Source organism: Pongo pygmaeus, chromosome 1 (assembly GCF_028885625.2).
Source record: "Pongo pygmaeus isolate AG05252 chromosome 1, NHGRI_mPonPyg2-v2.0_pri, whole genome shotgun sequence".
In the NCBI taxonomy this organism is placed as follows: Eukaryota; Metazoa; Chordata; class Mammalia; order Primates; family Hominidae; genus Pongo; species Pongo pygmaeus.
Window position 1 is genome coordinate 188056767 of NC_072373.2, and position 14987 is coordinate 188071753.

General features: G+C 40.9%; 1 protein-coding gene across 5 annotated transcripts in view; it reads right to left on the bottom strand.

Annotated features, from left to right (window-relative positions):
- Nucleotides 1–14987, bottom strand: part of CCDC30 (coiled-coil domain containing 30) — a 190591-nt gene that overhangs the window by 61729 nt on the left and 113875 nt on the right. For all 5 annotated transcript variants that reach the window (XM_054492312.2, XM_054492302.2, XM_054492297.2 and 2 more), the window contains one exon: nucleotides 10190–10352. In XM_054492312.2, coding sequence (XP_054348287.1) covers nucleotides 10190–10352 — 163 coding nt within the window. The remainder of the gene's footprint in view (nucleotides 1–10189; nucleotides 10353–14987) is intronic.

The following is a 14987-nucleotide window of genomic DNA, read 5'->3' on the forward strand; positions in this document are numbered from 1 at the left end:
CGTGTGTCTTTATATTTAAAGTGGGCTTCTTGTAGACAACATATAGTTGGGTTTTGTTCAACTTTGACCAATTTGGACATTCTTTTTTAATTGGTGCATTTAAACCATTGATGTCTAAAGTGATTATTAATATAATTGGATTGATGTCTACCATATTTATTACTGTTTTCTATTAGTTGTTCTTTGTTGCTATTTTTGTCTTCCATGCTTTTTATGCCTTTTGTGATTTTAATTGAGCATTTTATATGATTCCATTGTCCTCCTTTCTTAGGGTATCAGTTGTACTTCTTTCTATTTTTTCTAGTGGCCCTAGAGTTTATAATATACAACTAACCCAAGTCCACTTTCAAATAACACTATACCACTTCACAGGTAGTGTGAGTACCTTATAATAAGAAGATAATCCTAATTCTTCCTTCTTGTCCCTTATATCATTGCTGTCATTAATTTCACTTACACATAAGCATATCTAAGTGTATGTATGTGTGTGTATATATATTTATACACAGTTATATATGACACACATAATCAAATACATTGTTCCTATTATGCTGAACAACTTATCTCTTAGATCAACTAAAATTTAAAAATGAAAGTTTTTACTTTACCTTCACTAATTTATTCTCCATTGCTTTTCCTTCCTTATGTAGATCCTGGTTTCTGATCTATATTTTGTTTCCCTTCTCTCTAAAGAACTTCTTTTAACATTTCTTGCAAGGTAACAGATTCCCTTAATTTTTTTTGTCTGATAAATTATTTCTCCTTCACTTAGAAACAATTTTTGTTGTTGTTGTTGAGACAGAGTGTCACTATGTTGCCCAGTTTGGTCTCAAACTCCTGGTCTCAAGTGATCCTCCCGTCTTGGCCTCCCAAAGTACTGGGATTACAGGTGTGAGCCACCACATCTGGCCCTCACTTTTACTTTTTTTTTTGAGACAGGGTCTCACTCTGTCGCCCTGGCTGAAGTGCAGTGGCATGACTAACTTTGACATTCTCTTTTAATTGGTGCATTTAAACCATTGATGTCTAAAGTGATTATTAATGTAATTTGATTTATATCTACCATATTTATTACTGTTTTCTATTAGTTCTTGTTCTTTGTTGCTACTTTTGTCTTCCATGCTTTTTCTGCCTTTTGTAATTTTAAAAGAGCATTTTATATAATTCCATTGTCCCTCCTTTCTTACTGCATCAGCTCATTGCAGCTTCAACCTCCTGGGCTCAAAAAATCCTTCCACCTCAACCCACTCCCGGTCCCCACCCCCACCCCCAGTAGCTGGAATTAGAGATGCATGCCACCACATCCAGCTAATATATATATTTTTTGTAGAGATAAGGTTATCACTATGTTGCCCAGACTGATCTTGAACTCCTTGGCTCAAGAGATCCTCCTGCCTCAGCCTCCCAAAGTGCTGGGATTACAGGTATGAGCCACCATGCCCAGCTTCCCTCATCTTTGAAGGATAATTTTGCAAGGTACAGAATTCTAGGTTGGTAATTTTTTCTCTTAATACTTTACTATTTATGTATTTATTTACTTCACAGGCCAGAATGCAGTGGCGCAATCATGGTTACTGCAGCCTTGAACTCCTGGGCTCAAGCGATCCTCCCACCTCAACCTCCCAAGTAGTTGGGACTGCAGGTGGTGCTCCACCACACCTGACTAAGGTTTTCTTTTTTTCATTTTTTGTAGAGATTGGAGTCTCACTATGTTGCTCAGGCTGGTCTTGAACTCCTGGCCTTAAGTGATCCTCCCGCCTCAGCCTCCCAAAGTGCTGGGATTACAGGTGTGAGCCACTGTGCCTGGTGATTTTTTTTTAAGGCAGGTTCTTGCTTTGTCCCCTAGGCTGGAATGCAGTGACATGATCACAACTCACTGCCACCTAGACCTCCTGGGCTCAAGTGATCCTCCTCCCTCAGCCTCCTGAAGTGGTATAGTGTTATTTGAAAGTGGACTTGGGTTAGTTGTATATTATAAACTCTAGGGCCACTCAGCTGGGACCAAAGGTGTGCACCACCATACCCAGTTAATTAAAGAACTTTTTTTTTTGTAGGGATGGGGTTTCACCATGTTGCCCAGGCTGATCTCAGGTGATCTTTCTGCCTCGGTTTCTCAAAGTGCTGAAATTACAGGTGTGAACCACTGTGCCTGGCCTCAACACTTTAAATATTTCACTCCACTCTTCTCTTGCTTGCATGGTTTCTGAAGAAAAGCTGGAAGTAATTCTTATCTTTGTTCTTCTCTGACTAAGGTTGTTTATTTTTTCCTCTTTCAGGATTTTTCTTTCTCTTTGATTTTCTGTCATTTGAAAATTTTATGCCTAGATGTAGTTTTTTGGGCATTTGTCCTGCTTGATGTTCTCTGAGCTTCCTGGATCTCTGGTTTGGTGTCTGTCATTAATCTCAGGAAATTCTCAATCATGATTATTATTTCAAATATGTCTTCTGTTCCTTTCTCTATTTCTTCTCCTTTGGTTATTTCCCATATGTATCTATATGTATCTATCATACCCCTTACATTTATCCCACAGATCTTAGATATTCTGTTGTTTTTGTTTGTTTGTTTTAGCATTTGTTTGCTTTTCAGTTTTGTAGATTTCTATTCAGATGTCCTCAAGGACAGAGGCTCTTTCCTCAGTTGTATGCAGTCTATTAATAAGCGCAACAAGGTATTCATTTGTGTTACAGTGTTTTTGATCTTTACTTAAAAATCAAAAACACTGTAATGGAATTTCTATGTGGTTCTTTCTTAGGATTTCCCTCTCTCTGCTTGCATTACCCATCTCTTCCTGCAGGTGGTCTACGTTATTCGTTAGAGCCCTTAGCACATTAATCATAGTTATTTTAAATTTCTGGTCTGATAATTTCAATATTACTGCTGTATCTGAGCCTGGTTCTAATGCTTGCTCTGTCTGTTCAAACTGGTTTTTTTTTTTAGCCTTTTAGTGTGTCTTCTAATTTTTTTCTTGATAGTGAAACATGATGCACTGGGTAGGGGAAACTGCTGTTAAATGGGCCGTTAGTGATGTGGTGGTGAAGTGTTGGGGTGGATGGGTGGCATTCTATAGCTCTATGATTAGGTACAATCTTTTAGTAAGCCTGTGCCCCTGGACTGTGAACTTCACATGTGCTAGCTTTTTTTTCTCCACCCACCTCCCTTTTGTGGGATGAGATGGCTAGAGTTGGCTGGAATTGGATATTTCTATTCCGCTAGGTCTGTTAGCCTCTGACAAAACCCCAGCAGCTTAGGCTCTGGTTAAATAGTTTCTCCTGCCAGCAGACCCTGTTAGGAAGTTTCAAATGTTCCCCTTTTCTCCGCCTGCTGGAAGCAAAAGAGGATTTTTCTCAGATATTCACTATAAGAACCTGGTATGCCACAGGAGGTAAAACTCACAAATGTGCCTAAGTCCCCTAATGACTGGGTCCCTCTGGAGTTTCTCTCTCTCAGACTTGATACACTGAGCCTCCAGCAATTCATCATTTACAGTTCAGGTTTCCATACCTGGGCACTGGTCCTCATGAAGGTTTTGCTCCAGTAAGTTGTGATTGTCTGTATTTGTCTATAGGTATCTCTAATTTTCGGGGTAGTGGTTTGGACTGTGACCTCTCTTCTCTGAAGGATCTAGGGAAATGTGTTGATTTTTCAGTTTGTTTGGCATTTCACTTGTTGTCAGGATACAGTGACAACTTCCAAGCTTCTTACATGCTGGATCAGAACCTAGAAGTCTGTTTCACATGTTTTTGCATTCGCACCAGAGGCACCTCTCAATAATCAGATGGAACAAATAGTGCTTTCTGTACATGTCATTTAGCCTCTTTCTAGCACCCATTTGCCTTCTTAGTGGGCTCATGGACAAGGTGCATGGTAGCAGGAATATATATTTTTCAGGGAGTCACTAAGGCTAATCCACTTAATTTGCCAAATGCCAAGATCCCAATATAAATGCTGAGCAAGTAATATGGCACCATCTCCTGGGAGAACCAGCAAGCAACTTGGTAGCAGGTTCATTACCTTTCTATCATCAATATCATGGATAGAATGACAATTTGCTCTCAGTGGACTAGACACTTATTATAAATATGGATTTGCTTTTTCTTTTTTCTTTTTCTTTTTTTCTCTTTTTGAGACACAGTCTTGCTCTGTCGCCCAGGCTGGAATGCAGTGGTGCAATCTCAGCTCACTGCAACCTTCGTCTCCCGGGCTCAAGCAATTCTCCTGCCTCAGCCTCCCAAGTAGCTGGAATTACAGGCATGCACCACCACATCTGGCTAATTTTTGTATTTTTAGTAGAGAGGGGATTTCGCCATGTTGGCCAGGCTGGTCTCAAATTCCTGACCTCAAGTGATCCGCCCGCCTTGGGCTTCCAAAGTGCTGGGATGGCAGGCGTGAGCCACCACGCCCGGCCTGGATTTGCTTTTTCTGTCCATAACCCTTTTTCCAGGACCACCATTTGTGGACTTACCAAATTCCTTATTTCTCATCATGATATATAACTCAGATCTAGACTTGTAGTAATAAAAAAAAATTGCTTCTGACCAAGAAAATCATTTTATAGTAAGAAAAGTGAAATAATGGCTCATATAATCATATGACTCATTGGTTCTACCGTATATCCTATCATGCAGAAAAACCAATCTGAAAAAAAAAACAGTGAAATTACCTATGGAAGACTTAGCTATGATGTTGGCCAGGTGACAACACTTCATAGGTTTGAGGTGCTGTCTTACAAGATGATGTATAAACTTTTAACTGTGATTGATATATGATACTATTTCTCCCCTAGCCAGAATACATGAAAAGGGACAAAGAGATGAAATTGGGAGTGGCTTCTTATGCCAATACCCATTAGCAAAATGTGTGCTATTGTATTACTGGTAGTTAACTTTATAATTTTTTGTTTTAATTTTTTAAATGTTCATTTCTTTTTTATTTTATTCAGAGCAGAAGACCATGATGTTTTAATTTAAGAAATGAGGTCTGGCTATGTTGCCCAGACAGGAATACAGGGGCTATTCACATATGCAATCATAGCATACTGAGCCTTGAACTTCTGGCCACAAGCAATCCTTCTGCCTCAGGCTTCTAAGCAGCTAGTACTATAGGCACTTGCTTAATTATAAGTTCCTGGCTTCTAATCAAGCTTTTTATTTTTTCACTTGAGGTCTCACTCTGTCACCCAGGCTGCAGTGCAGTGACACAAACACAGCTCACTGAAGCCTTGACCTCCTGGGCTCAAGCAATCCTCCCACCTCAGCCTCCCAAGTAGCTAGAGCTGCAGGTGCACACCATCAGGCCCAGCTAATTAAAAAAATTTTTGTTTTGTAGAGACAAGGTCTTGCTATGTTGCCAAGGCTGGTCTCAAACTCCTGAGCTCAAGCAATCCTCCCACTTCAGCCTCCTAAATCGTTGGGATTACAGTCGTGAGCCACCACACCTGGCCTATAATTAAGTTTTAATGTTATAGTATATCCACGCATGTGGATTGAGACTGAAGTAAAATGAACATCACCCCAAAATAATCACTGATTGGACTTTGAGTATTCTTTATTTTTATGGAGACAGTGTGTCTTTATTTATATGAATTATTGTGCATCATATTAAGTGGAAGCACGATATTCTTCTTGTAGTTTAGAAGTTAAGCCACAAAGTAAAAGCATTTGTATGGATGCTGAGTATCCGAAGTGGACTGTGCTAGAACTCAACATGACCCCACTCTTCTAAGCTTTCCCCTGGGCCATGAGCTTGGAAGCCTGAAAACTGCATTTTCCAGACTCCTCTGCTAGCAGGGATCAAGTGTAGTTTCTGCAGATGAGAGGAACTTGCACAAATTTGGAAAGCGTAAGGGAAGGAAAAGTAATTTTTCTTGTGTTACTGTGGCATAATACATACATATTTTGATCTTTGTCTTATTTCCTGGCACGCTGCTCCTAAAACTCTTGGAATCTCTTAAGTGGTAAGTGTCTTTTTGTAAACTAATGAGAAGACTGATGGCAGAGGGGTGGGGAGACTCTGGGGTAGCCTCAGGATGTGGGCAAGTTGCCAGGGGTACCACTATATGTTTACAGGGTTGGAAATTTCAGACTCACCCAGACTTCCCAGGAAGGGAGAGGGACTAAAGGTTGAGTTAACCACTAACAGTTAATGATTTAACCAATCATGCCTACATAATGAAGCCTTCATAAACCCCCAAAAGGACAAGGTTTGGGGAGCTTCTAGGTTGCTGAATATGTGGAGGTCCTGGGAGGGTGGTGTGATCAGAGGTCATGGAAGTTCCACATCCCTTTCCGCATGCCTTGCCCTATGCATCTCTTCCATCTGGCTGTTCCTGAGTTGTACCCTTTTATAATCAGCCAGTAATCCAGTAAGCAAACTGTTTTCCTGAATTCTGTGAGCCATCCTAGAAAAAGATCAAACCCAAGGAGAGGGTTGTGGGGACCTCTGATTTATAACTGGTTGGTCAGAAGCATAAGCAAAAACCTGGACTTGCAATTGGCATGTCGAATGGGGGCAGTATTGTGGGACTGAGAGCTTAACTCATGGGATCTGATGCTATCTTCAGGTAGATAGTGTCAGACTGACTTACATTTTTGTACATCCAGTTGGTGTCCACAAAGAATTGGAGAATTGCTTAGTACGGGGAAAAACTCAGATAACTGGTGTCAGAAGTTGTATTTGGCCATTTTTGCATTGCTATAAAGGAATACCCGAGACTGGGTAATTTATAGAGAAAAGAAGTTTAATTGGCTCACGGTTCTGCCGGCTATACAGAAAGCATGGTGCCAGCATCTGCTCAGCTTCTGGTGAGGGCCTCAGGAAGCTCACAATCATGATGGTAGGTGAAGTGGGAGCAGACATGTCATACGGTGAGAGGAGCAAGAGAATGGGGAGAGGTGTCACATACTTTATTTATTTATATTTTAAATTTTATTTATTTATTTATTTTTCGAGACAGGGTCTGGCTCTGTTGTCCAGGCTGGAGTGCAATGGCGTGATCTCAGCTCACTGCAAATTCCGCCTCCCAGGTTCAAGCCATCTTCCCCACCTCAGCCTCCTGAATAGCTGAGACTACAGGTGCATGCCACCACACCCAATTAATTTTTGTATTTTTTTGTACAGATGGATTTCTCCATGTTGCCAAGGCTGGTCTCAAACTCCTGAGCTCAAGTTCAAGGTCAAGCTCAAACGCCTTGGCCTCCCAAACTGCTGGGATTATAGGCATGAGCTACCATGCCTGGCTACATACTTTTAAACAACCAGATCTCATGAAGAGCACACTCACCATTATGCGGACAGCACCAAGCCATTAATGAGGGATGCACTCCAATGACCCAAACACCTCCCCTCAGACCCAACCTCCAACAACAGGGATTACATTTCAAGATGAGATTTGGAGGGGATAAAGAACCAAACCGTATCATTCCACCCATGACCCCTCAAATTGCGTGTCTTTCTCACACTACAAGATACAATCATTCCCTACCAATAGTCCCCAAAAGTCTTAACTCATTCCAGCATCAAGTCCAAAGTCCTAAGTCTCTTCTGAGACTTATCTCCTTCCACTTATGAGCCTGTAAAAATCAAAATAAGTCATTTACTCCCAAGATACAGTGGCAGTACAGGCATTAGGTAAACATTACAATTCCAAAAGGGAGAAATTAGCCAAAAGAAGGAGTCAATAGGCCCCATGCAAGTCTAAATCTCCGCAGGGCAGTCATTAAATCTTAAAGCTCCAAAATACTCTCCCTTGACTCCATGTCCCACATCCAGGGCACAAGGGTGCAATGCGTAGGCTCCCAAGGCCTTGGGTAGCTCTTCTCCTGTGGCTTTGCAGGCCGCAGCCCCTGTGGCTGATCTCACTGGTTGGAGTTGGGTGTGTGAGGCTTTCCCAGGTACAGGATGCAAGCTGCCTGTGGATCTACCATTCTGGAGTCTGGAGGGCAGTGGCCCACTTCTTATAGCTCCACGAGGCAGTGCCCCAGTGGGGACTCTGTGTGAGGACTCCAGCCCCACATTTCCCCTCAGCACTGCCCTATTAGAACTTCTCTGTGAGGCCTCTGCCCCTGTGGCAGGGTTCTGCCTGGGCACCCAGGCTATCTCCCACATCATCTGAAATCTATGTGGGAGCTGCCAAGCCTCCTTCACTCTTGCATTCTATGTGCCCATAGGTTTAATACCACATGGAAACCACCAAGGCTTATGGCTTGCATCCTCTGGACAGGCAGCCTGAGCTGTATCTGAGGTCCTTTGAGCCACAGCTGGAGCTGTAGTAGCTGGGATTCAGGGAGCAGTGTCCTGAGGCTGAGCAGAGCAGTGGTACCCAGTGCCTGGCCCCCTAAACCATTCTTTCCTCCTACGTCTGTGGGCCTGTGGTGGTAGGGGCTGTCTCCAAGTTCTCTGAGATTGCCTTTGAGTCCTTTTTCCCAGTCTTGGATATTAGCACTTGGCTCCCATTTAGTCATGCTAGTTTCTCTAGCAAGTAGTTGCTCCATACCCTGCTGGGATTCTTTCTCTGCCACATGGCCAGGCTGCAAATTTGCTGATTTTTTGTGCTCTGCTTCCCTTTTGAATATAAGTTCCAACTTTAAGTCATTCCTTTGCTCCCATATCTGATCACAGGTTGTTACAAGGAGTCAGGCCACATCTTGAATGCTTTGCTGCTTAGAAATTTCTTCTGCCAGAGACCCTAAATCACCACTCTTAAATTCAAACTTCCACAGATCCTTGGTACATGAACACAATGCAGGAGTTCTTTGCTAGGGTGTAACATGAGTGACGTTTATTCCAGTTCCCAATAAGTTCCTCATTTCCATCTGAGACCTCACTAGGCTGGCCTTCGCTGTCCATATTTCTATCAGTATTTTGGTCACAACAATTTAACCAGTCTCTAAGAAGTTACAAACTTTCATCCTCTTTTTTTTTTTTTTTTTTTTTTGAGACAGAGTCTTGCTGTGTCACCTAGGCTGTAGTGTAGTGGCATGATCATGGCTCATTGCAACCCTGACCTCCCAGCTCAAGTGATCTTCCCACCTCAGCCTCCTGAGTAGCTGGTACTACAGGTCCATGCTACCATATCTGGCTAATTTTTTATTTTTTTGTTGAGACAAGGGCTCACTATGTTGCCCAGGCTGGTCTCGAACTCCTGGCCTCAAGCAATCCTCCTACCTCAGCCTCTCAAGCGCTGGAATTACAGTTGTGAGCCACTGTTCCTGGTCATCCTATCTTCTTCTGAGCCCTCCAAACTCTTCCAATCTCTGCCTGTTACCCAGTTCCAAAGTTGCTTCCACATTTTCAGGTATCTTTTTTAGCAATGCTCTGCTTCTTGGTACCAATTTTCTGTGTCAAGCTGTTCTTGCACTGCTATAAAGAAATACCTGAGACTGGGTAATTTATAAAGAAAAGAAGTTTAATTGGCTTACAGATATGCAGACTATACAGGAAGCATGGTATCGGCATCTGCTCAGCTTCTGGTGAGGGCCTCAGGAAGCTAGCAATCATGGTGGTGGGCGAAATGGGAGCAGACATGTCACACGGTGAGAGTGGGAGCAAGAGAGAGCGGAGAGGTGCCACACACTTTTAAACATCTAGATCTCGCGATAATTTATTATCATGAGGACAGCATCAAGCCATTTATGAGGGACCCACCCCCATGACCAAACCACCTCCCGCTAAGCCCCACCTCCAATGATGGGGATTACATTTCAGCATGAGATTTGGAGAGGAGAATCATCCAAACTATATCAGAAGTGAAGTATTGAGAGTTGTACAAGTATAGAAAGAAGAAACAGGTTTGTTTGTCTTTCCCCCCAACAGTTCTTTAGCACTAGCAGATGGATAAAAGGGCAGACAACAGATGAGACATTTGTAGGAGCTTCAGGAGAGTTCCTGCAAATTCTCCACTTTGACATTGCAGGAGGTGGCTTCTCTGTGATTTCTGAACTTCTGGATTTATTGAAAGCTAGCAGCAGTCCTTTCTGACTCTACTCTCCCCTGGTCCCTTCCAACTGTTTTGTAAGCTCTTATTCCCTGTGTTAAATCTCTTCTTGCTTGAAATACCTAGAGTAGATTCTACTTTCCTGACTGAACCCTGACTAAACGATTACGTTTAGTAAAGTGCTAGGCACTCAATAATAATTAGCTGTTACTAATTGGAATAGGAAAACTGAGAAGCATGTCTATTTACTTTCTTACCTCATCATATTTTCTTTTTTCATTTTCCAGTTGTTTAAGTAGGGCCTCCTGTTGCTGAATTCTGGATTGTTGCTGAGAACAGGTCATTTCCAGTAGATTTTCTTTATCTTGTAAGGTTCTCACTTGCCTGTGTAACTCATCTACGTTCTGATATAGAAGTTTCCTGAGGGCAATTAATGTACATTAAATCACACCATGAATTGCAAATGAAATTCAGACCTAAAATTTTTATGGCACCACAAGGGATTTTTTTTTTTTTTTTTGGTTCAATGAAGTAGGGTATGCGTCTATAAGCTAAAGGGACCAACACAGGGAACCTCTTTTGTGATAGAAGCTTTCCTTACTTCTCTCACTCACTCAACAAAATGACCCTATGAGGAAAAAGTAGTTGTCCTTATTTCAGAGATGAGGAAGTTGTGGTAGAGAGAACAGTTAAGACAAGGTGGAGGTAGGGCTTGAATCCTGAATCCCATATTCTTTCTTCCTTACTGCTTTACGAGTTGAGCCCTTCATCTTCTGGGTTTAAGGTAACGTTAGTTACAAGCACTATTGATAATAATAAGCACACATTAACACTGCTATAAATGAATCATAAATGAGCCTGCATTTTATGAGAAAATTTACCATTTTCCAAAAGAGGGTAAAGGAACTCAGAGAATTTTACCTCAAATATGGTACCCTGGTATACTAAATATTTTGAATGAAAGGCCCTTAGAGATCAGCAGATGTTAGAAGAGGCTTTTCTCTTATCTGCATGAAGACTGGACTTACCAAGGAGAACAATTATACCCATCCCCTCCCTGAAATTGCATTATTTATGGATCTTCAGAAAAGAAGACTGAGGAATGTAACAACACCTCCACAGCCCTTTTCACAAGACAACGGTTATCTCTTAAACTCATTCAAATTCCCAGGTGAATAATTTATGAATTAATTTTTGTCTCCAGGGTCCCTTCACTCTCCCTAATGAGTTACTGTCCGTTGGAATTGTCTACATTCCTCATCTCCCTCTCCCCTGGAAACGGGTATATGAGCTTCTGCAACACACTTAGACATTGGGTCATCATACTTGATATTCCCCACCCCACGTTAATAAAATTGTGTTTGCTTTTTCTCCTATTAATCTGTCTTTTGTCAGTTGACTTTTCAGAAAACCTTCAGTAGGGGAGGGGAAATTTTCCCTCCACCCCTACAAAGGCCATTAGCACTTTGCTCTTTCAGTCTCATCATGAAACCAGCCCAACTGTCCCATAGAAATTACACTTACAGTTTTTTAAACAAAGTAGAAATGTACCCTCCCAGTCTTAAAACTTGAAATTTATATCTGAGTTCCTCCCTCAGGAGACTGACCCTCAGGCAAGAAACTAAAATTCACCAGATCGTAGCATCCAGAAAATGAGATGCCTCATTCCTCATGATTGGTTCCTTACCCCTCACTAATTCCTGTTTTACATTCCTTCCCTGCTATAACCCCCCAAATTTTAGTTGGTCAGGGAGATAGATTTGAGACTGATCTCCCATTCTCCTCAACTGTGGCACCCTAATAAAGCCTTTTACCCTGGCAATACTCATTGTCTCAGTAATTGGCTTTCTGTGCACTAAGCAATGGGACCTAGACCAAACCCCTGGCATTTCAGTAATAGAGTACAGTTTGTGGAAAGAGTTTTCTGAGGATTTCAGACCAAGGTTCTCTGGACTTAGGAGATTCATCTTGAAGACTGTGATGATGACAATGAAATAGTACTGGTGGGCAAAAGTCTCACCTGCATGCTAGGGCAGTAAAATCCTGACATTAGACAATTAAGTTTGCTTTCTCTAACTTCAGTATTCTGAGAAATCAACAGGTTATTGGGGGACAATTATATTTGAGACATGGGCTCACATCTCTCCACCTCTAGTTCTTCTCCTTATGTTTCTTGGATGTAAGTGCAGACTCTCCAAGGACTGCTATAGCTAATTTTCTACCATTCATATCCACTTCTACAGCAATATCCTCTCTTTCATCTCTCCTTCATCTGATTCACTGTATACCTGCTATTATGGCCTACTTCTTTTTGGTTCCACTCTCAATTTCCAGACTAAGAGATAAGACTTGAAACTAAAAGAAAAGTTTTGATCCACTGAAACTAAAAACACTTGAGTTATTGGCAGTAAAATTTGAGAGCTGAAAACTAGAATTGGAAAATAGGAAGTTGGCTGGACATGGTGGCTCACATCTATAATCCCAGCACTTTGGGAGGCCAAGGTGGGAGGATTGCTTGAGCCCAAAAGTTCAGAAGCAGCCTGGGCAACATAGTGAGAACTCGTCTCTATAAAAAATTTTTTAAAAATTAGACAGGCATGGTGGCATGCACCTGTAGTCCCAGCTACTCAGGAGGCCGAGGTGGGAGAAGTGCTTGAGCCTGGGAGGTCAAGGCTGCAGTGAACTGTGATCGCACCACTGCACTGCAGCCTGGGTGACAGAGTGAGACTCCATCTCTACAAAAAGAAGAAAAGCAAAGTCGGAAGTCAAAATTAAAAGAGCAACTCAAGAATATGCGAGAAGTTAATTGATAAAGAGTTTGAAAAATAAAAGACTAACAAACCAGGTCTGCCAATGAATAAAATTAAGAAATTGGTGTACTGATAAGACTCCCTGCATTCTCTGCAGCCTGGGCCTCTTTTAGTAGTCAGAGTGTTCTTTCTAAATTGCAAACTAATCACATAACTTCCTCTGCTTAAAATCCTATAGTGGCTCCCCATTACTTTTTCTTATATATATATTTCTTCTGTTCCTTGATTCACGAACCCCCATACTCTTAAGGTAAAGTCCAAACTGTTCACCATGGCTTGATATATTCTGCATGAGAAATGGGCACTGTGGCTCACAAGAGCTGGGCACTGTGGCTCATGAGGATCTGTGGCACTATGGCTCACACCTCCTAACACTTTGGGAGTCTGAGGCTGGAGGATCACCTGAGGCCAGGAGTTCTAAAACAACCTGAGCAACATAGGGAGATCCTGTCTCTAAATTTTTTTTTTAATTAGCTGGGCATGTTGGGCATGCCTATAGTCCTAGCTACTCAGTAGGTGGAGGCAGGAGGATCATCTGAGCCCAAGAGTTCAGGGCTGCAGTGAGTCATGATTGTGCCTGTATTCCAGCCTGGGCAACAAAGCAAGATCCCTGACTCTAGACAAACAAACAAACAAACAAAATCTAAGGTTCTGAATGAGCTAGACCTACCTCACCTCCTCATCTCATTTTCTCACCACTGTCCCTAACCTCATTTTCTTTCAGCCAATGAACTTTTTCACTTCCTCAAAGTGGTCCTCCATACTATTCTCTATTTAGCTTCTTGATACCAACTACTTCCTTCTCAACTTAAATCACTTTCTTTGAGGAAGTCTTTCTTAAGCTCCCTCACTCCATAGGTAGCCGTGTTATGTACTATCATGGCAACCTAAACCTTCTTTAGTATAACACTTACCACACTTCATCATACTTCATTGCAGTTGCAAAGTCTTATGTATAAAGATATTTATTATAGCTTTATAATAGCAAAAAAGTCTAAAAGATGTAAGTATTACATAAAGTATGATATATTTATGTAACAGAATGTCATACAACTGTTTAAACTGATATTATGAAACCATAAATCAATAAGAAAAAGAGAGATGGAAAATTCTAAATATTTGGGATAAACAACACACTTCTAAATAATACATGAGTCAAAAAGGAGGTCTCAATAAATTAAAAATATTTTGAACTAAATTAAAACGAAATACAACTTACAAAATTTATAGGATACAACATAGCAGAAAACTTGTAGTATTACATGCATATATTATAAAGGAAGAAAAATCTAAAATCAGTAATCTAAGCTTTCACCTTAGGAAACTAGAGAAAGAAGAACATTATAAGCCTAAAGCAAGCAGAAGCAAAGAAATAGTAAAAATGAGAGTATTAGTCAATGGGATTGAAAACAAGAAAACAATAGAGAAAAATCAATGAAACCAAAAGTTCCTTCTTTGAAAAGATGAATAAAATAGATAAACCTCTAGCCAGGCTAACTAATAAATAGAGAAGACAAATATTAATAACATAAAAAATGTGGCCAGGCACAATGGCTCACATCTATAATCCCAGCACTTTGGGAGGCTGAGGCAGGAGTATCACTTGAATGCAGGAACTTGAGACCAGCCTGGGCAACACAGCAAAGCCTCATCTCTATTTTACAAATAAAACATTTTTTTAAAATATCAAAATGAAAGAGGGGCCACCAATAGTAACTCCATGGACATTAAAAGGATAATAAAGGAATATTATGAACAACTCTGCCTACAAATATGATAACTTACATTATATGGACTGATTCTTTGAAAGACACAAACTACGAAAGCTCACACAAGGAGAAATAGATAATCTCAGTTGGCCTATATCTGCTAAAGAAATTGAATCAATAATTAATTACCTTCCAAAAAATAAAGCACTAGGCCCAGATGATTTCATGGTGAATTCTACCAAACATTTAAGAAAGAAATGATACCAGTTCTCTGCAATCTCTTCCAAAAAAAATTGAAGGAGAGGGGACACTTCCTAAGTAATTTTTTGAGACAAACATTACCCTAATACCAAAACCAGATACAGATATTATGTGATAGGAAAACCACAGACCAATACCTTCATGAACAGGTTCAAACTCAGTGTGGTCTGTTAAGTTCTACATGACCTAGGTCTAGCTTACCTTTCTAGCCTCATTTTCTTGCCACTTTCCTTGTCTCTAAACATTTTGTTCTGGCCAAATGAACTTTTTTCATC